Below are 27,849 nucleotides of genomic sequence, written 5' to 3' on the forward strand. Positions count from 1 at the left end.
TCCTCCTCTTCCTGCCTCTGTTCTGCCTCAAGTGCCCTGTCCATTATTCCACACAGCGTATGCTCCAAGAGGTGGACAAGAGGTACAGTGTCACTGATGCATGCACTGTCACTGCTCACCATCCTTGTGGCCTCCTCAAACGGTGACAGGACAGTGCATGCATCCCTGATCAAGCCCCACTGGCGTGGTGAGAAAAAGCCAAGCTCCCCTGACCCTGTCCTGGTGCCGTAGTCGCACAGGTACTCATTGATGGCCCTCTGCTGCATGTGCAGCCGCTGCAGCATGGCCAACGTTGAGTTCCACCTGGTGGGCATGTCACATATAAGGCGGTTCTTCGGCGGAAATGCACACAGACTTTCCTGGCCTGCTTCAGGACATCCTGTAAGCCCGGGTACCTGCCCAAGAACCGCTGCACCACCAGGTTAAGGACATGAGCCACACAGGACACATGGGTCAGTTGTCCCTGTCGGAGGGCGGAGAGGAGGTTGGTGCCATTGTCGCAAACCACCATTCCTGGCTTAAGCTGGCGTGGCGTCAACCACCTCTCGGCCTGCCCCTGCAGAAATGACAAAACATTCGCCCCAGTGTGTCTCCTGTCCCCCAAACAAACCAGCGCAAGCACGGCATGGCATCGTTTTGCCTGCGTACTTGCGTAGCCCCTGGAACGCCTATGGAGCACCGCTGGTTTTGAGGACAGAGCACTGGAAGAGGCCATGGAGGAAGAAGAAGAGGAGGGGGTGGAGGAGAGAGGTGTGTCACAACCAATAGTAGCATTTTGGAGGCGTGGTGGCGGAACAACCTCCAACACTATTGCACCTTGTCCTGCATCCTACCAGAAGAGTGACCCAATGGGCCGTGAAAGACAGGTAACGTCCCTGTCCATGCCTGCTGGACCATGAGTCAGCGGTAATATGCACCTTACCGCTGACCGCCCTGTGCAGCGAGGCAAGGACATTGCCTTCCACATGCCGGTAGAGAGCCGGAATCGCCTTCCGTGAGAAAAAGTGGCGTTTGGGGACCTGCCACTGAGGAACCGCACACTGTACAAACTCACGGAAGGGGGCCGAGTCTACCAACTGAAAAGGCAGCAGTTGAAGTGCTAGCAATTTAGCCAAGCTAGCATTCAACCGCTGGGCATGTGGATGGCTGGGAGTGAACTTCTTTCGCCGGTCCAGCAGCTGGGGTAGGGACATTTGCCTGCTATAATCGGACGTGGGTGTACTGCTAGCAGAGTGCCCGGAAGCACTTGGCTGTGACACACCTAATTCTACACCTTCATTCCTCTCAGAGCAGGTTTCAGAGAAGACTGAAGGTCTAGTGGGGTTGGAGATCCCAGCTGATGAGGAGCAAGGAGAGGTCCGCTTTGTTCTTTGGTGTGGGTCTTTGAGGTACGTTTGCCAATGAGCTGCATGGCAGGTCAACATATGTCTGGTCAAGCATGTGGTGCCCAAACGGCTGATGTTTTGGCCACGCGAGATACGCTTGAGACATATGTTGCAAATAGCAGCGGTGCAATCTGATGCACTCGTCTCAAAAAAGGCCCACCCCAAAGAACTTTTAGAATAGCGTGCAGAGGCAGCGCCCTGCACAGGCGAAGCTCTGCGGTGTGATTCAGTCGGTGTGCTGCCCCTAAGCTGGCCCCCGGAGGGCATCCTGCCTCATTGGACATGTGCCTCCTCCTCCTCCTCCTCCACCTCTCTCCTACCAGGCACCCACGTGGAGTCAGTGCCCTCATCATCCCCTCCCTCTTCATCGCTGGAGAAAACCTGCCAGTATGCTGCAGCTTGTGGAACATGACTGCCAGATTGCTGTCCCTCTTGAGCATCCCCTCTCTCTGCATTCACGCTACTGCCTTCCTCTAGCTGAGTATCATCATCAGAGCCTACAAAACACTGGGCATCCTCCTGGAGCATGCACCCAACACTGTGCTCAAAGAGTTCAGGAGACTCCTCAGGAGGACGTGGTGGGTCTAGGGAAGGAGTCACTGATGATGACATTGAGAGGAGGGAAGACAATGCGTTGGCAGCTGCTTTGCTAGTACCCTGAGCCTGGGTGAGAGAGGATGAGAAGGATGAAGAGGGCTTGGTCATCCACTCTACCAAGTCGTTGGCATGTTGCGGCTCAACATGTCCAGCTGCCGAGAAGAAGGACAAGCGTGTCCCATGGCCACGTGCTGATGATGACGATGCACCCCTTCCACGACCAGCACTGTTGTCTCTAGACACAGAGCCTGCTTGCCCTCTTTTATCGGCTCGCACCTGTCTGCCTCTCCTTGCTGGCCTTCCAGACATGGTAATGGCCTGAAAGGAGTTGGGAAAACCAGCAATTGGGTAGTGTATATTGTGCTGGAGGCACACACAACTTCCACTAACTCCTGCAGATGGCAGATGGCTCAAATAGAGAAGAGCTATATAGGTGGATATAGCGGTGTATACTGGGTTCAGAGCACGCAGACAGCACGCACAATCTCCTAACACTGACTGCAAGCTCTATTATAAAAGATAGATATATCGCTAGCTATATAGGTGAATATAGCGGTGTATACTGCGGTCAGGGCACGCAGACAACAACCACTACAGAAGAGCAAGAACGAAAAATCGGCCGATAACGATCGGTGTATACTGTGTTGAAGGTACACAGAACACCCACTAACTGCTACAGACACCAACCCACTACACAAGGCCGCCGCACTGGCGGCCTTATATAGTGTGGGGCGTGTACTAACCAGCCTGAGCTATGATTGGCCACAGGCATCCTGCCTGTGTCCAATCATGGCTCTCCTCGCTGCCGGCGCTGTGATTGGCCAAGCATGTGGGGTCACAGTGCATGCTTGGCCAATCATGAGCCAGCAATGCACTGCGCCATCGCAGTGCATTGTGGGCCGTGAGCGCCACACGAATTTGGCACGAATGGCCCATAACGTTCGGAATTCGCCGAACGGGCGAACAGCTGATGTTCGAGTCGAACATATGTTTGACTCGAACACGAAGCTCATCCCTAGTAGACACACCACCTGTCCAGTTACATATAGAGCTGCATATTCAGAACCAGATAGGGGGGAAGGAAAATGGCACACATTATCTCATTTTGTTTAACAATAAGCAAAAGAACACGATTTAACGTGAAGTATCAAATGCACATCAATAGAAGCAGATCACCCCTACCAATCTGAAAACGCCCATATGCAAATAAATACCAACAGACAGTTGACCATGACAGTACATATTAAACCATCAAACCATAGATATAACCATATTAAGAAATATAAATAAAAAATAAAAGGTATTATATATGTGTACAGTCATGGCCGAAATTGTTGGCACCCCAGAAATTTTTCCAGAAAATCAAGTATTTCTCACAGAAAAGTATTGCAGTAACACATATTTTGCTATACACATGTTTATTCCTTTTGTGTGTATTGGAACAAAAAAAAAAGGGAGGAAAAAAGCAAACTGGACATAATGTCGCACAAAATTCCAAAAATGGGCTGGTCAAAATTCTTGGCACCCTTTCAAAATTGTGGATAAATAAGATTGTTTCAAGCATGTGATGCTCTTTTAAACTCACCTGGGGAAAGTAACAGGTGTGGGCAATATAAAAATCACACCTGAAAGCAGATGTGTGACATTATGTCCAATTTGCTTTTTTTCCTCCCTTTTTTTGTTTTGTTCCAATACACAGAAAGGAAATAAACATGTGTATCGCAAAACATGTGTTACTGCAATACTTTTCTGTAAAGCCTCATACACACGATAGGACTTTGTACAAACTTTCCCTTGGATTTTTGTACAAAGGGCGTCGGCCCTGAACTTGTATTGCATACACACAGCAGGACTTTTTCAGCCAACTTTCACAAAATCACGTGGTTTTTCTGCTCTTTACCGCCACCTTTGGTCAACTTCTGTAATGTTGTCTGATCTTTTGCATTGGTTCTGAGCATGCCTGTTTGTACTTTGTACAAAAGTCCTATGGTTTTCTGTACACACGATCAGACTTTGCTCCATCGGACTTTTGTTGCCAGAAAGTTTGTCCGTTCGCACAGCCAACAAAAGTCCGATGAAAACCAAAAAAGTTTGTCCGATGGAGCGTACACACGGTCGGACGTTGCTCCAAAACAGCTAATTTGCATGTTTGTTGTCAAAAAGTCTGATCGTGTGTATGGGCCTTAAGAAATACTTGATTTTCTGGAAAAAAATTCTGGGGTGCCAACAGTTTCGGCCATAACTGTATATAACAAGTGGACAAACTTCAAATGACAAACAAAAAGTAAAGGAAAATAAGACCACAAATTGCATATAAAATAACGACTATGGTAAAGCAAACTGCATAATAACTAAATTACCATACACCCTACATACCTCTTTAATAACGACACAACAACCATTTTGGAGTAAATTGGCCTCAACTGCCATTTTATTAACATAATAACATAACCTTTATTTAACAGTACTCTCCCATATACATCTTAACTATGTTGAGGATCATTGAAGGTACTGACCAAATTTTCTTAGTGTCAGCGTGTCCACACAAGGTCCCCAGTCGCAGCTTGCCGACTCAAGGACAATACCGCTCTGCACCTTACAACGCTGACACCCATCTCCCAATGCCAGTTAAACCTTGGTTAACTGGCATCACCTGAGGATCCTATACCATGATGGTTCCTCACATATGCCATCTTGTTCTTTTACGTTTTAATGCCTCCATAGATCCCCAACCACTTATCCCCACACATATCACATAATATATATGAAACACAAATAATAGGGCGGGAGGGTGGGAGCTGCTTCTTCGTCCGGTGATCAGAGACTGACCACTGGACCTTGGCCCCTCCTACCCCCAGGAATGAACTCCTAGTACCCCCCCTTACCATGGTCATCTAAACCCCTCACTGTTAACCTCTTTCACTGCTGGTTTTCCCTGCTGCACCAGCCCTGAGCCTAGCCTGGGTCTTACTACCGGCTTTCCTTGACTAATCTTCTGTATATAGAGAAAATCATGAGTGCACATATCAGCATCATATATTAAATTAACCTAAAATTATTTAATGCATATTTCTTAAGGCGGAGTTCCACCTAAAAGTGGAACTTCTGCTCATTTGTCTCCTCCCCCTTTGGTGCAACATTTGGCACCTTTCGAGGGGGAGAGAGGAAAGGTTACTTGTCTTGGACAGGTATCCTGTTTCCACTTCCGGGAGCCACAACGTCTGCAATCTTCTGATTGCATAGACGCGGCACTTCCCATAGTGCATTGTATAAGGTGCCCGAACACAGTGCACTAATGGACCTTTTTTTCAATTTTTTTTTCTGGAAGATTAACCTGTCCAAAGGAAGGGGAAAAAGGATAAGGGGATTAGGGATGGAAACTGTGGCAACTGCTGTAACTGTGAGGGCCCAGGGTCCGTTGGAGAAAGTAGTCACTCATCCAGTGTGTGTCTAATCTGTGATTTCATGTAGGGTTGGGACACGGCCCCATTAGGGGGGAAATCACAGGAGATACCAAGGTTGGGACAGGTGCAGGGGAAGCCAGATGGAAGCTGGAAAGAGGCACTTCTATCCCCACTGGTGCCTGGAGCTGTGGGCGGTCGCTGTCTTGGATGCCTTGGTTGGAGACCCGCTCATGGCAAACTGGACCTGGAGATCGCATCAGACCATTCCCAATGAAATGGGGAAACCAGCAGATTGTCCCCACTCTCAGACTGTGAATAGATAGATACTAGGATATATAGATAGAGCGATAGATAGATAGGTTTGGGCAGCACAGTGGTGTAGTGGTTAGCACTCTCACCTAGCAGTAAGAAGGGTCCCTGGTTCAAGTCCCAACCATGACACTACCTGCCTGGGGTTTGCATGTTCTCCCTGTGTGGGTTTCCTCCAGGTACTTTGGTTTCCTCCCACACTCTAAAGACATGCTGGTAGGTAAATTGGCTTCTGTCCAAAATTGGCCTTAGTATATGAGCTCCTTAAGGGCAGGGACCGATGAGAGTGTGCAATGTACAGGGATAGGGGCAATTGTAGACACTCACTCAGGTTGAACTGGATGGACTGTTTATTCAACCTTACTAACTATGTAGATAGATAGATAGATACCAGGATAGATAGATAGACAGTTGATGATGAGGACTTGCATATCTCTGTTAATGAGGCTCCATCCTGAGCAGGCTGCAATCCGTGGCTAGTGACAGCTGTCCTGACACCTCCTCTGCCTCCTTCCTTCCACCATACACTGGCTGGGAAGGATGTCTTATGTCGGTGTGACTGTGTAGTCACGCGGCAGTAGAGGAGTCTGCTCCTCATGCTTCCAGTGCTCGGGCGCACTGGGAGATAAAAGTGAAAGTGACCTCATAACTCGGATGTCACTCAAAGAACCTGGTGAATGTCACTCAAAGCACCCGACAATATTAATGCAAGCTACTCTGTGAGATGGATCACTGCACAAGGCGGGTTAAAATCTTGTGATTGCATAGAGGTGACGCTTCCCATAGTTCACTGTGTATGGCGCCTGAACACATTGCACTTATGGACCTTTTTTCTTTTTTTTATATATTTTTTTCTTTTTTGACTGTCCGGGGGGGGGGGGGGGGGGGCTATGGATGGGCCGTTACTATAAGGAAGGGTAACCTGTCCAAAGGAAGGGGAAAAAGGATAAGGGGATTAGGGATGGGAACTGTGGCAACTGCTATAACTGTGAGGGCCCAGGGTCCATTGGAGAGAATAGCCACTCATCCAGCTTGTGTTTAATCTGTGATTCCATGGAGACAGGTGCAGGGGAGGCAGGATGGAAGCTGGAAAGAGGAACTTCTATCCCCACTGGTGCTTGGAGCTGTGGAGAGGTCGCTGTCTTGGATGCCTTGGTCGGAGACCCGCTTATGGCAAACTGGACCTGGAGATCGCGTCGGACCATTCCCAATGACATGGGGAGACCAGCAGATGGTCCCCACTCTCAGACAGTGAAGCAGTGTGCTGAAGTTTTTACACAGTAGAAAAACAATGGAAACCGACCATGCTTCCTTACAATTAGTCAGACAAATAGTACAGATAGTCGGTTTTCTTCTTCTTCTTCTTCTTCTTCGTTGAGTTCACACAAATACAGAACAAAGACGTTTATGATTCAGCTATATTGTTTTCAGATGTGAATGAGACAAATATTGTTATATAAAACTGGAGATATACCCATCCTGAAGAATCCGTAGAGACCTGGGAAATGTGTAGGTGGATGGAGTATCTTAAAAAAATGTTACATGTACCAGTTATATATGTAGTCGTTAAGGGTGATTACTAAATGTAACATATTTAAAAAAGGTATATTAAAAAGGAAACGTGAGGCTTCTATTGTTTTTCTATTGTGTAAAAATGTATTCAAAATTGGATTAATTCTTTTTTTGTATTATAAGGCCCCTTTTACAAGGGCATTCCAATTAGGCCTCTCCATCAGTTTTTCAAGTGGGCCTGCTTGGAAGGTCCGTGGAGCCCTACGGATAGGCAGATGTGAGTGAACTAGTGTCCATTTATACCTGCCTACCTCTGGATCCATCCAGGTCCAGTAAAGGAAATGGAAAAGTACTACATCCATTTTGGCTGATCAAATTGGAGGTAACCTGTTGTAAATGGACAGCAGTCTCCATTTAGAACTATTGATCCATAGAGCTAAGCGGGATTTGCCTGTGTCCACTCCACATAAACTGAGTGGGCACAGATGTGACATCCATCCTGCTCAACTTCATTCAGCAAGGGAACTAGTCACTTCTGGTCCCTCCTGGTCGGAGCTGGCCTTCTCTGTGTGAAAGGGACCTAAGGAGTGGAACATATATGTATATGTTTCAGTGTTTTGAAGTGCATGACAGTCCCTTTTTTCCAAAGGGATATATTGGTATACAGTATGTTTGGGGTGTGTCGACATTGTAACAATCACTATATTATGTAGCATCACCTTAAACAGTTTTTCTTCATGATTTTACATTCGATTTGTTAGTTAATTTCATTAGAATAGGCAAAAATTATAAAATGAAATGTATATTTCCTATGTAGAGTAGCACTTTTTTAACCAAACTAGATAAAAAATAAAAGTTGCAGCATCTGAACACTGTACATATACTTAAGGAGGAAACCGTTTCATTCATTAATATATAGTTTTCCTGACAGACTCCATGGCAGACTACGTGTGGGTTTACCCCACCCCTCTCCAATGCTATAGGACCCAACTCCTATAAATTAGAGCTCAACACCAGAGAGATGGTGTTCTTTGTTTGTCTTCCTCTTTGGACCTACAAACAATGCACTTACGTTTTTTGGACGTCCAAATTGATCAAGGTTGTTGCCGGGCATACGTCCTAGCGGTGTGAAGATAGCCCAGGGCCCAGCCATGGGAGGGTGTGCGGCTCCAGGCCCCTATGTCTGGTGGTGGGGACAGCCTTTTGTATTACCAGGCAAGGAAGCGGTGGATCGGCTGGCAAGATCAGCTGGAGGTTCCTCCATGGCAAAAAGTTTTTGTATATGATCGTCTGTCTCCCCCACATGTCCCCTCTTTCCTGCAAATTTTTGTTTCTTTTACTTTTGCTTCTATGGCGCCTGGAACACCAGGACATGGCTCTCTCTTCTGGGTTGCGGCCCAGTGCGCTTCCGTGTATATGTGATCCTCGGGTGAAACCGAGGCTTGGTTTTGTGCATGCGTGGAATGGCCCCGGTAGTCACGCAGGCGCTCTATGGCAGGTCGCCATTGCGCAGGTGTGGACGGGGCACGGTGGTGATGTCATTACAACGGGGAATTTAAATCCCTGTCAGCCCCTGTCATATTGGGGGTTCCTGTGGGCAACTCGCTACAGCTCCTTCATGCAACAGGCTTCCAGGGGTGGAGGTAAGCTCCAGCATGGGGCTATGGTGCAGGGTGAGGGGGGGTCTGAGATTGCTATCAAAGTGGATGCATTTGCATTCCTTTCTCCTACGAGGAGTGAGTGTTCCTGCAAAGCTGCAGGATCATCACCTATTCGTCCAGGTTGCCATGGACAGCCTCCGTGCGGCCAGCCCTCACACTCTAGGTACGTGGGGTGTGGGGGGGGGGGCAAGTCCACACTGGTATGGACATATTCCCTAAAGTCATGTTTTATTTGCTTCTCTTTTAGCCCTTCAAGGTCAGACCATCGGTTTATTGTCCAAAACCACAGGGACCTTGCCAGGCCACAATGTCAACCTTTCTCATCCAGGTACAGACCTGACTCTCCGTCTAGAAACCACCAGCAGAGATGTTCCCATTCCATCTCCAGACAGAGGAGATGTTCCCATTCCTCTTCCAGTCACCGCACCCACCACCATGACAGGCGCTCTGATCGCAGAGCCTGCTGGGGATTTGGGACATGAGTCCCAGAGGTTAAGTCACTGTGTGATTCATATTATGCCCAGGCGGTCAGGGGAAAAAGAGACAGAAAACCAACAAATGCAGTCTCTCTTGTTAAAAGGGTTGTAAAGCTTTGTTTTTTATTTTCTAAATAGGTTCCTTTAAGCTAGTGCATTGTTGGTTGGTTTCCTTCGATCTCCCTTCTAAATGTTTTTTTCTTTGTCTGAATTTCTCACTTCCTGTTTCTCCTCAGTAAACTTCACACGATCATCCGAGCGGTGTTTAGTCAGCCATAACAGCTTACTGAACAGCTTACTGAGGAGGAACAGGTAGTGTGAAATTCAGACAAAGAAAACAAAGAAACAAAACATTTAGAAAGGAAATCAAAGGAAAAGGTAAGTGAACCAACAATGCACTAGCTTAAAGGAACCTATTTATAAAATAAAAAAACAAACCTTTACAACCTCTTTAAGCGTGTAGTGCAGCACACGAAGCCAGTCCACCACTCTATCTGGCTCCCTAGCTGACAATGCCCAGAAGGATCCAGGCTCATTCCAGCCTTACAATGCCTCCTCTGGCTCTTCATATAGCGAATTGGAGGGAGATGATTTTGTCTTTGGCTTCAGCTTCACCCTTGTTTGCCCACTAATTAGGGCGGTCAAAGAGACCCTTAAGTGGGAAGATCCTTCCACTCCTCCGGCTAAGCAAAGAAAGTTCTTTAAGCACCTGGGCAAGAAACGTTCCAACTTCCTTTCCTTTCCTAATTGAAGGATATCATTGAGGAGAAGTGGAGCAAGATAGACAAGAAGACTTCTATGTCCAGCAAAACCTCCAGATTATACCCCTTCAAGGCAGAGGAAGTGAAATATCTGCAAAATGCCCTCTTGTAGATGCAGCATTGTTGCGACTGGCCAAACACGTCACTCTTCCTTTAGAGGATGCTGTGTCCTTCAAGGACAGGCTTGAGAGGAGAATAGACCAAGACTTCAAGAGAATTTACGGGCTAGCCGGTATGGCTTGCAAATCCGCCTTGGACCTCTTGGCTATGGAAGCCTGGACAGAAAATGTAAACTCTGTGCTCAAGGGCGTCTCGGAAGATGTGGCCAAGGGATCGGCAGTCCAGGAATTGAAGCTCGCAGTGGCCTTCCTGGGGGAAGCTTCTATCGATCTGATCCGCATATTGGCCCGGACTATGCTATCCTGGTTCACGGCTAAGAGGGCCCTATGGTTCCCCATGGCTCGCTGATCCAGCATCTAAGCAGGCCTGGTGTAGGATCCCTTTTGAAGGGCCCTCATTGTTTGGTAATAGGCTGGATAGCGCCATAGCCCAAGCCACAGTTGGGAAATCGGGTTTCCTGCCCCAGTATAGGCATCTGTTTGGTCAAAAGAAGCCTCAGCGCAGAAGACACCGTACTGAGCATTTAAAGGAAGACATACATATACCTATTTCTCATTATTATGATTTTTTTTTTCTAGTTTTTGTTTTTCTGAATATTATGTCAGAACAACACTTACAATGAGTTGTGCTTTGTGAGATATATATATATATATATATATATATATATATATATATATATATATATATATATATATATAATATCTTAATATTCTTTCTACTATTCTTTTTTTTTTTAAACGAAGACAATTTTACAGATTATCCATATACAACAGTATATGCATGATGTCAACATATTAAAAATGCATACAAGTTTTACAATTTCCAGAAGGAAAATAACAACATCAACTGTGGAGATATTATATCATGTGATCGCGTTTACATGAGAGGGTTGTCTTATAAGACCAATTGTGATCCAGAATGAAGATTGATTTATCCGTGTGATGAATTAATTGTCATTCTGTGAGTATGAGTGTGTGCCTGTTGGATGTCGAAGTCTTGGTTTTGGTTCTGGTTCAGTGGGATGTGTTGTATAGGTCTTTAGAGTGTTTGTGTTAAGGTAGGGTAGATATACATCCGTCTTAGGTAAGCCCAGTGTCTTGTGTTTTGTATACGAGTCTAGGTAACCAGTCCAGCTGGTTGTCTTGGTTGAGTCAGGGAGATTGGGGGAGGGGGGGTTGGGTGGGGGGATAGCTCATTATCACTTAAGAATTAGATTTGTAGATGGGGCGTTAGGATGAAAGAAAAGTGGGTACAGGTGGGGGGGAGAGAGGGTGGAACCAGACGTGTCGGGGGGCGGTAGCCTCCAATCTAGCCCCGGACTTCGACCTGTTCCCCCCATCCCCCCTGTGTGTTTAGCGTGTGAAGGCGCTTTATGGAGATGTTCAGGGGGTGAGGTGAGGCATCTTCTTAGCTAGTGTGTAGTTGCATGATGTGTGCGTATTCTGGGGTGGTTTTGAAGTGGGACCAGCAGGCCCAACGTGTGTTGTGTTTGGTAATGCTTTTATGTGAAATGGCTATAAGTTCTTCGGGAATTCTATGGATCCTCATGAACCATTCCTTCATTGTTGGCGACCTGGAGTTACCCTATAAGACAGGGCTGCACAGTTTCGCTGCGTTCAGCAAGCGCATTGTTAAGGACTTAAAATATAGCAGTCTGGGTAAAGTGGTGTGATGTAGTAGTAGTTGCGCAGGGGCGAAGTCTAAAGGAAACAAGGTTATCTTTGATGTTATATTGTGAACTTCCTGCCAGAACTTTTGAAGTATGGGGCAGGACCACCATATGTGGACGTGAGAACCAGGTTCAGACCTACAGTACATCTCCAGCATAAATTTGAAGTGGTTGGTGAATATTTGTTAACGAGTGGCCTGTGTTTAGAGTCTAAAAGAAAATGTTGTATTTGCAGATATGTCCATAGAGGGAATTTCTAATCTTTCAGTTGTGATGCTAGTTTTTCTCGTGGTGCGATGGTGTTTTCTTGGAAAAAGTGCTTCGCTTTTATATGTTTGTGTGGCCACACAGAAGCTAGGAAGTTCAAAGACATTCCGGGACGAAAGTCGGGATTGACTCGGATTGGCGTCATGGCGCCCGGTATTGTTGATAGTTGCGAGTTGGAGCACGTTTTGTGGAAGCAGCGCAGAGTGGGGCCTATAAAGATATGGTTGGAGGCTGTGTTAGGGATGTGTTTGGTGGGTAGCTATGGTGCTGTAGCTATGGGAATGTCTGCTAGATGTTCTTCCAGTTCTACCTATTGTTTGGTGGATGCATGTAGATTCCAGTCAACTACTCTTGTGAGCATACAAGCCCTGTAGTAATTAAACAGATCGGGTAAGCCTATGCCCCCTCTAGATTTAGGTGCTACTAGGAGTTCAAATTTTATGCGGGGGCGTTTATTGTGCCATAGGAATTTGGAGCATAAGGTTTTGAGAGTTGCAAAGAAGGCTGGCAGTAGATGGATAGGTATGGCCTGCATGACATATAGAAGTTTCGGTAGCATATTCATTTTTAGGATTGCGGCTCTTCTGAACCAGGAGATGAGGGGTTATCCCATTTTTGTAAGTCTCTTTTGATTGTGTGTAGTATTGGGGAGAAGTTTAAAGAGTATAAGTCCGTAAGGTTGGTTGGGAGTTGGATTCCAAGGTATGTTAGAGCTTTGGTTTTCCAGGTGAAGGGAAAGTTGTTTTGGCATAGAGACACTGTTTCTGCTGGTAAGGAGACATTTAGGGCATAAGATTTATCGAAATGTATTTTGAGATAGCTTGGAAGTCTCTAAAGTCCTTCAGAAGATTTGGAAGAGAGATATGAGGCTCAGAGAGGAAGAGTAGCATGTCGCCAGCGAAGGCTGAGACTTTGAACTCGCATTTCGGGGTGCCAATACCTTTAATGTTAGGGTTGCTTCAGAGACGGCTGAGAAGTGGTTCTAATGTCAGTACGTATATAAGTGGCGAGAGGGGGCATCCTTGGTGTGTTCCATTCCTGACCGGGAAGGCATTTGACAGGTGGCCGTTGACTTTCACTTGTGCTGCAGGATTCGTGTAGAGTGCAAGAATTAGTTTGAGCATCTTGTCACCTAGACCTATCAATCTTAGGGTCTCAGACATGTAATCCCAGGCCACTCTGTCGAATGCCTTCTCTGCATCCAAGGAGAGGAAGAAGCCTTTCTGATTGGATGCATTTAAGTATGAGTGGATGTTGATGGATTTGACGGTATTATCTCTGGCTTCCCGGCCAGGAATGAAGCCAACTTGGTCAGTGGGGATAAGCTGTGGGATGAGTGGGAGGAGGCGGTTGGATAGAATTTTGGCAAAAAATTTTGTGTCCACGTTGAAGAGGGATATTGGGCAATAGTTAGAAACTGATGTGTGGTCCTTCCCTTCCTTTGGCAGAACAGTTATGTGGGCTTCTAAGAGGCGATGTGGAGGGGTTTTCCCTGAGGTAATGGAATTTAGTGCGGTTAGGAGAGGGGTGTTGAGTGTGTTTAGGAAGGTTTTGTAGTATACGGTGGTGAAGCCGTCTGGACCTGGCCTCTTTCCGTTTTTCATTTGCCTAATTGCTTGTGTAAGTTCTTCCCCCGAAATGGGATTTTCCAGGGAGAGGGCTGCTTCTTGTGATATTGGTTTGGGAGTGTATAGTTTCAGGAAGTCCCTGATGGTGGAAGTCCCTGATAATGGAAGTCCTGTGCTCTTGGGTGTTTTGGTGTGAGTTTGGTTGGGAGAGGATAGGTTGTGGTAGTACTTTTCAAAACATGAGGCTATATCTATATAGCTTGTGGCGAGAGATCCGTCAGGTTTCTTAATTTGCCGGATAGTCTGTCTGGCTTTTTTCGCCTGCAGGGCTCTGGCCAGAAGTGCTCCGCTTTTGTTGCCGTGTTCGTAGAACAATTTACGTGATAGGGTAAATTTTTTCTCACTTTCTGGGATAGCTCATTGAGCAGGAGTGATCGTGCGTGTGTGAGATCTTGTAGGGTTATTGTGGCTTGTGGCTTTTTGTGTGCTGCTTCGAGTGATTTGATTTGGGTTAGTAGTCTTTGGATGTGTGCTTGTTTCTGGCGTTTGCATTTGTCTGAGAGGGCTAGGAGTTCCCCTCTAATCGAGCATTTATGAGCTTCCCATTTCGTGATGGGGTGTGTGTCTGGTGTGTTGTTTAGATGGAAGAAGGATTCTAGGCAAGAGTGGATGTGGTCCAAATTGGCCTGGTCTGTTAGTAGAGAGGCGTCTAGCTGCCAGAATTTAGATCTGTTGAAGGATTCCGGTAAGGTGAGCGAAATGGAAATGGGGTGATGATCTGAAATATACATTGGTTTGATTTTGGCTTTGGTTAAGAAATGTAGATCCTGTTGGGATATAAACAGTCGATTCTGGAGTATCTGACGTGTGGGGCAGAGAAGAATGAATAGTCTTTTCCCGTAGGGTTTAAGGTACGCCATGAATCGTGTAGAAGTAGATTGTGCATTTGAGAGTGTATTTGGGTCAAAGCTCTGTATGGGATAGATGAAGTTCCCGTTGAGGAGTCTAGGATGGGATTTAGGGGAGCATTAAAATCTCTGTCCATTATTACTAGTCCCGATTGGAATGAGGAGTCGTTCTACTATTTTTATATTATTTTTTATTCTTTATATTTATTTCAAATTCATTATTTTATTCTATTTCCATCTTTATCATCGTATATATTATATATTTTTCTTATTTATTTTCATTTTTATTTATCTATTTACTTATTTATCTATTCCTACATCTAATTCAATTACCACATATTCTCTTGTTTGTCCTATTCATATTTATTTGTCCTTATTAGTTTCTAGACAACAGCTGTCATCCCTTTCCCACTTTCTCTGTTCTATAGCTATTCTCACTGTGTATGTTCTTTTTCCCTTCCACCTTAGTCACGCCCCTCCCCAGCCTTCACTCGTCCCCTCACTCCTTCTCTCAATCTGTGTAGTTTTCTTCTCCTGTTAGCGTGGCTGACTTGCCATTTCAGCCCGAACGCTCACGAAACTGGTTGCAGTATGCCAGTGATGTCATCATCCTCCGCCTGTGTTCCACCACTTGCTCTGTTTCCATGACCAGCGCTCTTTCTACAGCAGCTTTCTGTATCTGCCAGTCTCCAGCGTCCCAGCCGACGGGGGGGGGGGGATGATTCCCATTCCCTGGATTGTTGTATCCATCGCGCTTTTTAACCTTCTAAATGTGAGTTGTTTAACTTTGTGTGATTAAAAATTGTTTTTAAATCTACACCCAGAGGTGCCTCTCCCTTTGTATTCTTTTATAGTTCGGAACATGGTTTCTGTTTCCCTTGAGGCTGCTCTGTGTGTATGAGTTCCCTGTCATCGGATCCCCATCTCTGGCAGAAATCCTTTATGGACACTATATATTATCTGGACTCTGTTTGGACTAACAGTATGTTTATATAGTCTCAGGCTACCTGCACTGTGTGTAAAAAATCTCCTGTGCATTTACTTGTTCATTGAGCATTCAAGGGAAGCCCGCTCTTACAGGCCCAGTCGAGATTTCAGAAGGAATTGCAGCAGAGGTCGGATATCCTTCCAAATGTATGATAAAAGCCAGGCATCCAGTGAACGAGAGCCAGCTAAGTCATTTTGAGATTGGACCCGACCAGGCGGATCGGGTGGGGGCGCGTCTGCTTTTCTTCCGGCACATCTGGGTGGCCTCAATCTTGGACTACTGGGCCATCAAGACGGTTTCCATAGGCCACACATGGTCCTTCACCAGTACTCCTCCCCCCAGATTTATCTCCACCCTGCTTCCATGGTCAGAAGAAAAGAAGCAGGTGTTACTGTCCTACGTGAATTCACTAATGGTACAAGGAGCCACAGTGCCTGTCCTAAAAGGCGAAGAGTTTCAGGGGGTATACTCCCCTCTCTTATTTGTGCAGAATAAAAATGGGTCATGGCGCCCCATAATTGACCTAACTTGCCTAAACAAGTTTATAGAATACGAAAGATTCAAAATGGAAACGTTGTCTTCCGTCCAACAAGCGGCACAGTGAGGTGATTGGCTAATCTCAATCGACTTAAAAGATGCCTATTTTCATGTACCTGTGGCATTAGAATTCTGCAAATACCTCAGGTTCAGAGTCAGGCAAGAAAATCTACAGTTCCTTTTGGGTTGACACCCTCAGTCTTTTCAAAAGTTCTTCTGACCGTAGTGGCCCTCATCAGAACAAAAGGGATATGCTTGTACCCCTATATCGACCATCTCCCACTACTGTCCCAAGACAAGAAGCAGCTATTGATCCACAGAGAGCAAGTTATCACCATACTGCTTGAGTTTTGTTGGTTCCTAAACTTGGAGAAAAGTCATCCGTAACCAGTTCAGCACCTGGTACACCTAGGGGCCCAGTTTGACACGGTGGAAAGCACAATCTCTCTCCCAGTGGAGAAGATCCCTGTCATCCAAGGGAGAATCTCATGGGTTCTGAGCTTCTCACGCTTAAAAGCCTCACGGTGCCAACAATTATTGGCACAATGGTCTCTATGACCCCCATGGCCAAATGATCCCTGTGGAGGTTACACCCTTTCCAGACAGGGTTTCTCCATCAGTGGAACTCAGGGGACGGCAATCAGTCCATTCACAGCCTCTTCTGGTGGCTTTCGTGCAGAAGTCTGCTCACCTACCACTCCATTGCCCCCTTATCATGGGTCACAGTTACGACTGATGCCAGCAGTGCTGGTTGGGTAGTCCTTTGCGGGTCAGAACTCGCTCAAGGCAAGTGGGTTGCATATCTTCACAACCCGGGCTCAAACGTCCTTGAACTATGGGCAGCCTGGGATGCCCTTCAATCTTTCACTCATCTCCTGAAATGAGGGTGTGTTTTACTGAGAATGGAAAATATCACAGCGGTCTCCTATGTGAAGAGGCCAGGGGCACTCGGAGCTCCACACTGCTCCAAGAAGTCGAGCCCATCATGCCCTGGGCTCAGAAAAATCTGGCCAATATTTCAGCGGTCTTTCCCTGGAGTCCAGAACAACCAAGTGGACTTCCTGTCTTGCACACAGTTAGACAACGTGTGGTCTCTTCATGTGCAGACGTTTGAATGGATCCTGTCCTTGGCAGTCAATCCCGAAGTAAACCTATTTGCATCCCCCTGCAACTTCAAGATCAAGAAGTATTACACTTGGGGCCGTTATGGCTAGGCCATTGGAGTAGACGCCCTGACAGATCAGAGGAGCTTCAACAGGGCATATGCCTTTCCCCCGCTTCCGAACATCGTCAAGTTCTTACAAAGACTCCAAGTGGAACCAGTCAAGGTGGTAATGATTGCACCTTACTGGACTAAAAGGCCATGTTTTCCCCTCCTGACCCAGCTCAGCTTCCGGTGCCTCTTGTTACCAGCCCAGGTCTTCTTTTTCAGGGGGCAGTCCTGCACCCTTGCCTGACGTCCCTAAGCCCACGTACACACGGTCGGAGATTTTGCCAACCAAATCCGTCGGATTTAGTCCTACGGATTGTGTCCGAAACTGTTGCATACACACGGTCGGGCCAAGTTGGCGAAAAATCCGATCTTTCAGAACGTGATGACGTAATTTCGTTGCAATGGGACTACATTCAGGCTAGTAGCCAATAGCTTTGATGTAGGAATTTGATCTGAGCATGCGTGGCACTTGGTCCGATGAAAATGCTCTACACATGATCGGATTAGGTCTGTCCGGCCCAGTTGGTCGGGAAATATTTCCAACATGTTGGAAAATTGGGTCGGACGGAGATTCGGACGGAATCAGTCCGATGCATACCACACACAGTCGGATTATCTGACGACACGGTCCGATAAGACTCATTCCGACAGATTCTCCCACCGTGTGTACAAGGGCTCAGACTGATGGTCTGGTTATTGAGAGGGAAAGGCTGAAATCTCTCGGGTGCGCTTCATGAGCTTGAGAAAAGCAAGCACAAATAAAGTCTATGGAAAGATATGGGCCAAGTTTGTTGAATCCTCATCCTCTATGGGCAGATCATTCAGGGATCCAGGAGTCCAGGATATCCTCAGCTTCCTCCAATCTGGCCCCAATCCCCTTGTTCTTGACTTACTGTCTGGTCTCAGTACCACAGGATCTGCTCCGCTTTCTATCAAAGATCTTTCTCTAAAAAATTGCCTTCCTAATTGGCCATGAAGAACCTTTCCTGACCAGGTGGTTTTCATCCCTATGCTTGGCTCAAACCCAAAAGTTACTTCAGTGGTCCATGAGAACCAAGAAATTGTCCTACCTACATTCAGGACCCCGGGGTCCTCTGAAGTTTATCCTCTGGATGTAGGCAAAATACTGAAGGAATACTTGCAAGGTACTTCCTCCTTTAGACGCTCCGACTACCTGTTTATCTCACACTCAGGTAGTAACAGAGGGAAACGAGCTTCATCCAGAACGATTGCCTCTTGGATTGTCCAGTCCATCCAGCAAGCTTATAGGCCAAAGGCTTGGCTCCTCCAGAGGTGGTGATGGCACATTCCACCAGGGGTATGGCAGCGTCGTGGGCAGGAGCCCGGCATGTGACTCCAGACGTCATCTGTAAAGCGGCCTCATGGGCCTCCATTAATACCTTTATCTCACATTATTGCATAGAGCCTGCGTCTTTAATTTCTGTGAACTTTGGTTTAAGAGTCCTGTCAGTTGATGGGCTAAATTACATTTCTTTTTGATCTGTATACCCACCCGTGTGGATTGGCTAGTTATTTCCTATACATAGTCTGCCATGGAGTCTGTCAGGAAAATTTTAAATGTATTATCAGTACTTACCGTAATTTTCCTTTCCTGATGGACTCCATGGCAGAAAGAGTTCCCACCCATCGGTCCAAGAGTTGGCTAGTTACAGTACGCAATCTCTAGTGGTGAGCTCAAATTTATGGGAGTGGGGTCCTATAGCATTGGAGAGGAGGCGGGATTAACCCCAACATGTAGTCTGCCATGGAGTCCACCAGGAAAGGAAAATTAAGGTAAGTATTAATAATAAATTTTCAGTTTTTTACACTTGCAATACTTTTAGACTAAGGAATTGTACTGTTATTTTGTGCCAACAGGATACACTACGTGACTGCACCATTGATGACCGCAGCTGCTTGAGCAACCTGCAATTCATTTCACCTCTGTACTTTGTCAGCTTTGTGCTCACAGCTCAGTTTGTACTAATAAATGTGGTGGTTGCTGTTTTAATGAAGCATCTGGATGACAGTAATAAAGAAGCACAAGAGGATGCAGAGTTGGATGCTGAGATTGAGATGGAGTTGGCTCATGGTCTCTGTTCTCAGACTTCACCTGTTTTTGCTATGGACAATGGGGCACATGGAGGAAGACCAGCCACAGAAGGGCACCGTAGCTTAAGATGTTTTTCTCCAGCTCAGGTAAGATGCATGTGTGTGTGTATGATAAAATGCATGTGTGTGTGTATATATTACATACCCAAAAGTATTGGGACACCTGCCTTTACATGCACATAAACTTTAAAGGCACCCCAGTCTTAGTCTGTAGAGATCAATATTGAATTGGCCCACCCTTTGCAGTTGCACAACTTCAGCTCTTCTGGGAAGGCTGTTCACAAGGTTTAGGAGTGTGTCGACCACACTAGGAGTTCCTGGAGGGAGAATAGCCATCAGCAATATCTATCCTGTTCTTCTGCCATGTTTTTAACTACAAGTTTCTTGGAATGCCTATTTAATACATTATTTTGAAGATACCTTCTTTATACGTATACATACCCCTGAAGAAGGAGATTCAGTCTCTCCCCCCCCAACGCGTTGGTTATTCTAATCAATTAACGTGTATACAGATTATTAGTGTATTTATGCATTCCTTGTTTTATATGTTTTTCTTATAACATTATTTTAATTAAAAAAATCTTTTGTACTTTACATACTTGATACCCAGTGTATGTGCTTAAAAAGTCCACCACTAGGGGTGTTCTAACTTTTGGTCCATCTGAATCTTTGACCATTCTTCCAGAAGTACATTTGTGAGTTCAGCCACGTATGTGGCTCGCAGTCTCCGCTATAATTCATCCCAAAGGTGTTCTGTTGGATGGAGGGCAGGACTATGTGCAGACCAGTCAAGTTCCTCCACTCCAAACTCACTCATCCATGTCTTTATGGACCTTTCTTTGGGCACTGGTGCACATTCATGTTGGAACAGAAAGGGGCCATCTCCAAACTGTTCCCATAAGATTGGAAGCATGAACTTGTCCAAAATGTCTTGGTATGCTGGCTCCTTAAGAGTTTCCTTCACTGGAACTATGGGGCCAAGCCCAGCCCCTGAAAAACAACCCCACACCATAATCTCCTCTCCATCAAATGATTTGGACCAGTACACAAAGTAAGGTCCATAAAAACATGGATGAGCGAGTTTGGGGTGGAGGAACTTGACTAGCCTGCCCAGAGTCCTCAACCTGATAGAACACATTTGGGATGAATTAGAGCAGAGCCTGCGAGCCAGGCCTTCTCGTCAACATCAGTGCCTGACCCCCCAAATGCACTTCTGGAAGAATGGTCAAACATTCCCATAGATACACTCCTAAACCTTGTGGACAGCCTTCCCAGAATAGTTTAAGCTTTTATAGCCGAAAAGGGTGGGCCAACTAAATATTGAACCTTACAGACCAAGACTGGGATGCCATTAAAATTAATGTGCGTGTAAAGGCAGGCATCCCAATACTTTTGGTAATATAATGTGTGTGTATATATATATATATATATATATATATATATATTGTGAGGGGGTTCGCTTGGTAGCGGGTGTGTGTGACCCCCTGGATGGGTTCACAACACAAAGTCAGGCACAGCAGACAGCGGTGTAGGTGCAAAAAACAAAAGATCCGGTTTATTTAGGCTACATGCAGTGATACATATAACAGCCAAACAAAATAAAACAAGAAAATAAATCCTGGTCAGCTTGACCTCTAACTACACACGTAGACTCCCTGTCTAACAACTGGGTGCAGCCTTGTGCTGCCCTAGTCCCTGTCTCTATTGTAGGGGTTTGCCACACAGGCGTTAACTCACCGCACAGAACAGATCTCAGACTCCCCAGTCTATACACACAAAACTGGTTCCAGGATGGAGCATCTCCCTATGCATGCTGGGGTTTTTTGTAGAGGCCTTAATGAGCCCACTTACTACAGCTGGGCTCATTAACTCTTCCCCTCTAATTGTAAAAGTCTGCATAAAGCCTGAATCTAGGACACACATATTTCCCATCCTGAATACAACCAGGTGATTTTACCTCAACTTGAGACTGAGCTGAGAGACACAGCAAACCTTCTGACAAAGGCACATATCGATGTGCCATCCTGGAGGAGTTGGGCTGCCTGTGCAACCTCTATAGGATCCAGGTATCGCCAGTAGTGACACTGAGTCAGAAAAGAGTAGGATGAGTAGGAAAATAAAATGTCAGTGGCCTCCTCCTGTGAAACCATGCCTGTTTTGGAGGTCGTCTCATTGTTGCCCATCTAGTGCACCTGTTGTTAATTTCATTAACACCAAAGCAGCTGAAACTGATTAACAACCCCCTCTGCCACTTAACTGACCAGAACCATATGCCAGGGGTTTAATTAACGTGATGCTATACTCTGATTAAAAAGTGTTTCTGTAATTTGTGTGTGTGTATATATCTTCTGTTTAAACACAGTTCACTCCTGCTTACACACTTACATCATCCTTGTTCCTTGTGGCACACTGCATTCCTTGCATATCAACCACTAGTAAAAAAATTAAAATACTGGCTTGGTGATGTATACACAGTAATGCAAATTTAGAGAGAATTCCCATATTTAGAGTTCATTCTACCAAATTAATGATTTGATCCTTCTATACCAGCTCCACATGTTATCTGGCATCTAAGGACATTTGGCATTTATAGATCCTTAATCTTGCATCCTACGAAACTCACACATTCCCAGTTTTGCGTTCTATATGGGACTTTGTAGAAGTTTGTTTATTCCAACATTTTATACATATGAGAACTGCCCTGATGTTGTTATTTGTCGCCTGTTTTAACAACAATTAAAATTATCTTGGACTCTTTCATCTATTTTTGGTCTGGCTCCCTTTTCTGTATTTTTGGTGGTCTCAACTGCTGTTGGGTGCCAGTTGAGGGAAGCCTTGCTGTGTGGAAACTGCCTTGCCAAATGTATTTAGCTTGTCTGAAGTTTTCCTTCATCTAACTACATGTGCAAGTCTGAAAGTCCCCAGTGGCTATTTAAGTATATTGTTTCCAGCGTGCATGGATGGATAAATGTCTGACCATTCCCAATTAGGTCTTCAAGGACCCTGGTGCTCAACTGTTAAACAAACTTATTGCATGCACTGTACTTTTACCTTCCCCTTTTTCCAAAAAAGATAGAAGGCTTGGCAACTGACTACAATGTCAAGGGTATTCAGTTATATTCAGACCACCCATATACCAAGACCACCAAAAAATGAACTTTTGTCTAGGCAGGTGGTGCCAGCAGGGACACACACAGAACACATTTTGACCATTTATATCACTACACATGTCTATTGTTTATTTTTTAGGAGAACTTGTGGCTTGACAGCGTTTCATTGATAATTAAGGACACATTTGAAGGGGAACTGATGATTATTGACAATTTATCTGGATCTGTATTCCATCACTATTCTTCACCAGCAGTGTGTGAAAAATGTAGCCACGACAAGCAGGAGGTAAAGCTAATTTTTGAATAATCATTTTAGTGGCTAACATTGCACAGATCATTAATTATATCCATGTTGAAAATGAGCATACCATAGTTTCTGAATTGTGCATGTGGCTTACAAATTGTTTATATTTTTAACCATATAAGGATTTCATATAGACATTAGATGACCCGTGTTAAGAAAGCCAATATACAATGTAGTGCAATGAAGGACAAAGTCCAGTCAGCATTCATTTTAATATTATCTGGTTTTAGTATACTGAAATCGAATTATTTGGAATTGTGTTCATAAAAAATAGATGTACAACTCTCTCAGCGTTACCACAGAAGTCATAAATAATACCTGTAATATTTGTAACATACAGTAAGTAAGTTTCTTTTGGTTACCTTTCTCAGGATAAAAGTAACATTTCCTAACATTTAATCTCAAGCGAAAAATAATCTTAAGAACATTTGACCAAAAGAATAAAAAGAACATTTGACTAGCAGAGAAAATCGGTTAACACTAAGCTAAAAACATTTCTCCAAAAGAGGAAATATGAGGGCATCCTCTGCACTGTAAACAAAGGTGTTGATTTATAAAGAATTCACCAGTGAAAGTGCATGTTCATTCACTCAATGCAAATGGGGCAGGCAAAAATAGCTGTAAACAGACTATAGTATATGCTGTTTGAATGTAAATAATTGACTCAACATGGAAAATACCACGTTTTAGCGACTAGGTAGAGCAAAGTATTAATGTATGCACATTCCTGCGCTCACTGCTGGCAATGTAATGAATCAGCTACTGCATAACGTGAACTGCTATACAAAATATATATACAATGTTACAAAGACAGAACTTTGTTGTTTAAGAGGTTTACTGAACTAAAACCCTTCACAGATGAGCAACAACACACCTAAGGCAGGGGTCTTTAAACTTTTAGTCCTCACTTTGGGAATTTAGGGGGGTGGGACTGTGGTCAATGAGAGTATAAAATGTCCTGGTGTCTAGTGGGAGCAAACAATGCCCTATCTTTGGTGTCATTGGGAGGAATAGAACAAAAATATTACAGCACACACATGTAAAACTGCCATTTACCTCCAGCAAGGCTTTTTTAAAAACACCTAGACATTTTCAGAAAACATTATCAGAAAACATGGTGCTTAAGCCCACATACTGCGACAAGGAGGAGGAATAGTGCCCCACCATAACATGAAAGATACCCACACACATGGGTGAAAAGAGTGCTGCTCACCCCAATAATATTTATAACGAGACAAAAAATGCTCCCAAGGGATTTTTCGGCAGCAAAAAATCAGACTAGTACTTCAAATAATATATAGAAAAAGATTTTTATTGGTACCAAGCTGTTTTAAAATGCAGTACACCATTGTTAAAATATAAGATCTGGTATAAATAATTAAACTTATAACAAAAAGATGTCCTTATACAATGACAGATAGCAAATTTTGCATGGACATTTTCAACTTAATATTACTGCCCAAAGGACCATAATGCGTTTAGATTGTAAAAGTGCAAATCTTCCTCAGGGGAATGAGGACATCTAGATTTAAAGACATCATGTTAGCGCATTTACATAAGAACAATGTATTGTACTATAAATTGTTCATCAACCATGGCGAATTTAACCTTGAAATAAACAGGTTTAATTGACCAGAGCAGTTTTACAAACAAACAGGGTTGTTTTGAGGCGGTCACTCGACTGGGAGTTGCAGAGGGACTCACTCCAACCTACAAGAGGCCACTCTTGTACGCTGCAATGAGATACAGCATACAGTGCTCAACATAAATGAGTACACCGCTTTGGTAAAGTATGTTTTTAATCAATATCTCAATGAACGCAAGACAACAATTTACAAAATGTTTACAAAACTAAGGTTTATCGAACCTTTGTTAATATAACTTAGCTTTTTCAGTTTCACTCAAATTAGTTAATGCAAAAATGAATACACCCCACAACAAAAACTACAACTTCTAGTTTTTTGTATGACCTCCATGATTTGTTAGGTTAGCACCAATCTTCAGGGCATTTAGTGAACAAGCTGGCAACTAGTGATGGACGAACTTCTGACGGGACGTTTCGCGAACGCAAACCGCTAACGTGGCCAAAGGTTCACGAACCGCAAAGTTTGCGGCGGACCCCATTGACTTTAATGGCAGGCGAACCTTAAAATCCTACAGGTCATATTTTCAGCCACAAAGTACTTACTAGCTGTGCACACATAGTCCCACCACATGGACACTGACATAAAAAAGTATTAAGTGAATCTTGGATCGACAATGACAAGCATTCTTTTTTTATCTGTGAAATTTTGACAATTCAGGAGTGCATTAGGGCCATGGAGGAGAGGTAAGGTCAGGGCAGGCTATGAAGGGGGTGCAGGAGATGATCAGTGCTACAGTCAGGGCAGCGCAGTCCTTTGCTAGTGTCCCAGTGTGCCAGCCTGTGCTTGAGCCCCTCCCTCTGCCCGGCCCTTACCCCCACCTATGCAGGGCTCCACTGCGGTGGTCAGGAGGTGCCAGTCCAGTGCTGATCCTCAGCCATGGTACTAGCACTGCCTGCTGATTGGCTTCTCCGCTGCTATCTCCCTCACTGTCTGAAACCAGCACCGCGATAGAGACTGAGCACTGACACCAGCACCGAGATAGAGAGCACTGACACCAGCACCGAGATAGAGAGCACTGACACCAGCACCGAGATAGAGAGCACTGACACCACACCAGCACCGTGATAGAGAGCACTAAGACCACACCAGCACCGAGATAGAGAGCACTGACACCACACCAGCACCGGGATAGAGAGCACTAACACCAGCACCATCATAGAGAGCACTGACACCAGCACCGAGATAGAGAGAACTGACACCAGCACCGAGATAGAGAGCACTGACACCACACCAGCACCGTGATAGAGAGCACTGAGACCACACCAGCACCGAGATAGAGAGCACTGACACCACACCAGCACCGTGATAGAGAGCACTGACACCAGCACCGTGATAGAGAGCACTGACACCAGCACCGAGATAGAGAGCACTGACACCACACCAGCACCGTGATAGAGAGCACTAAAACCACACCAGCACCGAGATAGAGAGCACTGACACAACACCAGCACCGTGATAAAGAGCACTGACACCAGCACCGTCATAGAGAGCACTGACACCAGCACCAAGATAGAGAGCACTGACACCACAGCAGCACCATGTTAGAGAGAACTGTTGGTGGTAGTGTCTTTGGGGGTGCACACCGCAGAGAGTGAAGAGGGTGCAGATCGAGAGGATGAGGAGGGTGCAGAAGAGTAAGGCTGAGTGAGCCACTCAACCAAGTCTGGTGCATCCTATGACGTAATCACAGGCACCTTCTGCAATTTGACACTTTTGCTCAAGTCTGTTGCTCCTGCCCTACCCCTACCACCCCTGCGAAAGGGCCTGCCTCTTCCTCTGCCTGTCATTTTTTAAATGACCCTGTGACAAAAGTCTCTAGAGAAGTGCAGTATGTATGTGGAAGAAGGTATATAACACCCCACTTCAATCTGTCATTTTTAGGGGCCAATGGTCTATCACACCAGTTATAATACTTTTTTTTTTATTGCGTTTGTCACTCTTTGTAGTATCACTGCAGAACCGCTCAGCAGTCACAATGCTGCACAGTGGAAATGCACTATACTATGTTTTCTATATGTGCAAGTATTTTATACGTGTATTACACCCCTATATACTGCACACCAAATAGTACATCTATACCAGTCCTTAAAAGAACCTTTGTGGACCTAGTAGCTAGTGATTTGCAAACTGCCCCTCAGTCCCTACACTGATAAAAGACATCTGCAGAATGGGTAAGCAGTCAAGTATAATAAGCTTTCTATATTTGAAAGAAAGTATATTATACGTGTACAACCCTATATACTGTACACTTATACCAGTCCTTAAAAGGGCCTTTGTGGACCTAATAGTAATAGCTAGTGATTAAACTGACTGTCCCTACCCCACACAGGATCCTGTCCCTACACTGACAAAAGACAGCTGCAGAATCGGTCAGCAGTGCACTCTAGCAATCAGCAGCACAGCAGTCAGCAGCAGTGCACCAGAATCCTATATAATGTACACCTATACCAGCCCTTAAAAGGACTTTTGTGGACCTAATAGCTAGTGATTTGTGTCACTACAGTCTGTCCCTGCTCCACACAGCAACCTCTCCCTACACTGACAAAAGACAGAATGTAAAATGGCCGCCAGATCAGGTCTATTTATAAGGTAGGGGGAATGTCCAATTGGCTGTCCTGTACCCCATGATGGATGTGTCATCGTGGGTCAAAGTTCTTTCACAATGTAAACACATATGTCCGCCGCGTGAACAGCGCCAGAAGTCCGCCAGTTTGGCGAATCGCGAACACGCAAACCGACCGCCGGGCGAACCGCAAGGCCATCCCTACTGGCAACATCTTGCAACATCTATCTTTTTCCATTCTTCAAGAACAACCTCTTTTAGATCCTGGATGCTGGATGGAGAGTGATACTCAACTTGTCTTTTCAGCATTCCCCATAGGTGTTCACCGATTGGGTTCAGATCAGGATACATACTTAACCACTGAATCACTTTCACCCGGTTTTTCTTCAGAAATGCAACAGTGGCCTTAGATGTGTGTTTTAGAAAATTGTCATGTTGGAAAAGTGCACGTCGTCCAATGGCACGGAGTGATGGTAGCATCTTCTCCTTCAATAGAGAGCAGTACATCTGTGCATTCACAATACATAGTTACATAGTAGGTGAGATTGAAAAAAAGACACAAGTCCATCAAGTCTAACCTATGTGTTTAATTATATGTCAGTATTAGATTGTATATCCCTGTATGTTGTCGTCGTTCAAGTGCTTATCTAATGGTTTTTGGAAACTATTGATGCTCCCCGCTGAAACCACCACCTGTGGAAGGCAATTAAGCATCCTTGCCACTCTTACAGTAAAGAAC

At 45.1% G+C, this 27,849-nt stretch overlaps 1 protein-coding gene across 1 annotated transcript in view; it reads left to right on the forward strand.

Annotated features, from left to right (window-relative positions):
- Nucleotides 1–27,849, forward strand: part of LOC143959324 (voltage-dependent T-type calcium channel subunit alpha-1I-like) — a gene marked incomplete at its 5' end in the record, with an annotated part of 1,279,315 nt that overhangs the window by 693,329 nt on the left and 558,137 nt on the right. Inside the window, 2 exons of the mRNA XM_077468009.1 lie at nucleotides 19,254–19,574; nucleotides 22,737–22,883. Of these exons, the coding sequence (XP_077324135.1) occupies nucleotides 19,254–19,574; nucleotides 22,737–22,883 (468 nt within the window). The remainder of the gene's footprint in view (nucleotides 1–19,253; nucleotides 19,575–22,736; nucleotides 22,884–27,849) is intronic.

The sequence above is a fragment of the Lithobates pipiens genome, unplaced genomic scaffold (genome assembly GCF_037356315.1).
Source record: "Lithobates pipiens isolate NorthernLeopardFrog02 unplaced genomic scaffold, aLitPip1_a1.2 Scaffold_70, whole genome shotgun sequence".
Taxonomy (NCBI): Eukaryota; Metazoa; Chordata; class Amphibia; order Anura; family Ranidae; genus Lithobates; species Lithobates pipiens.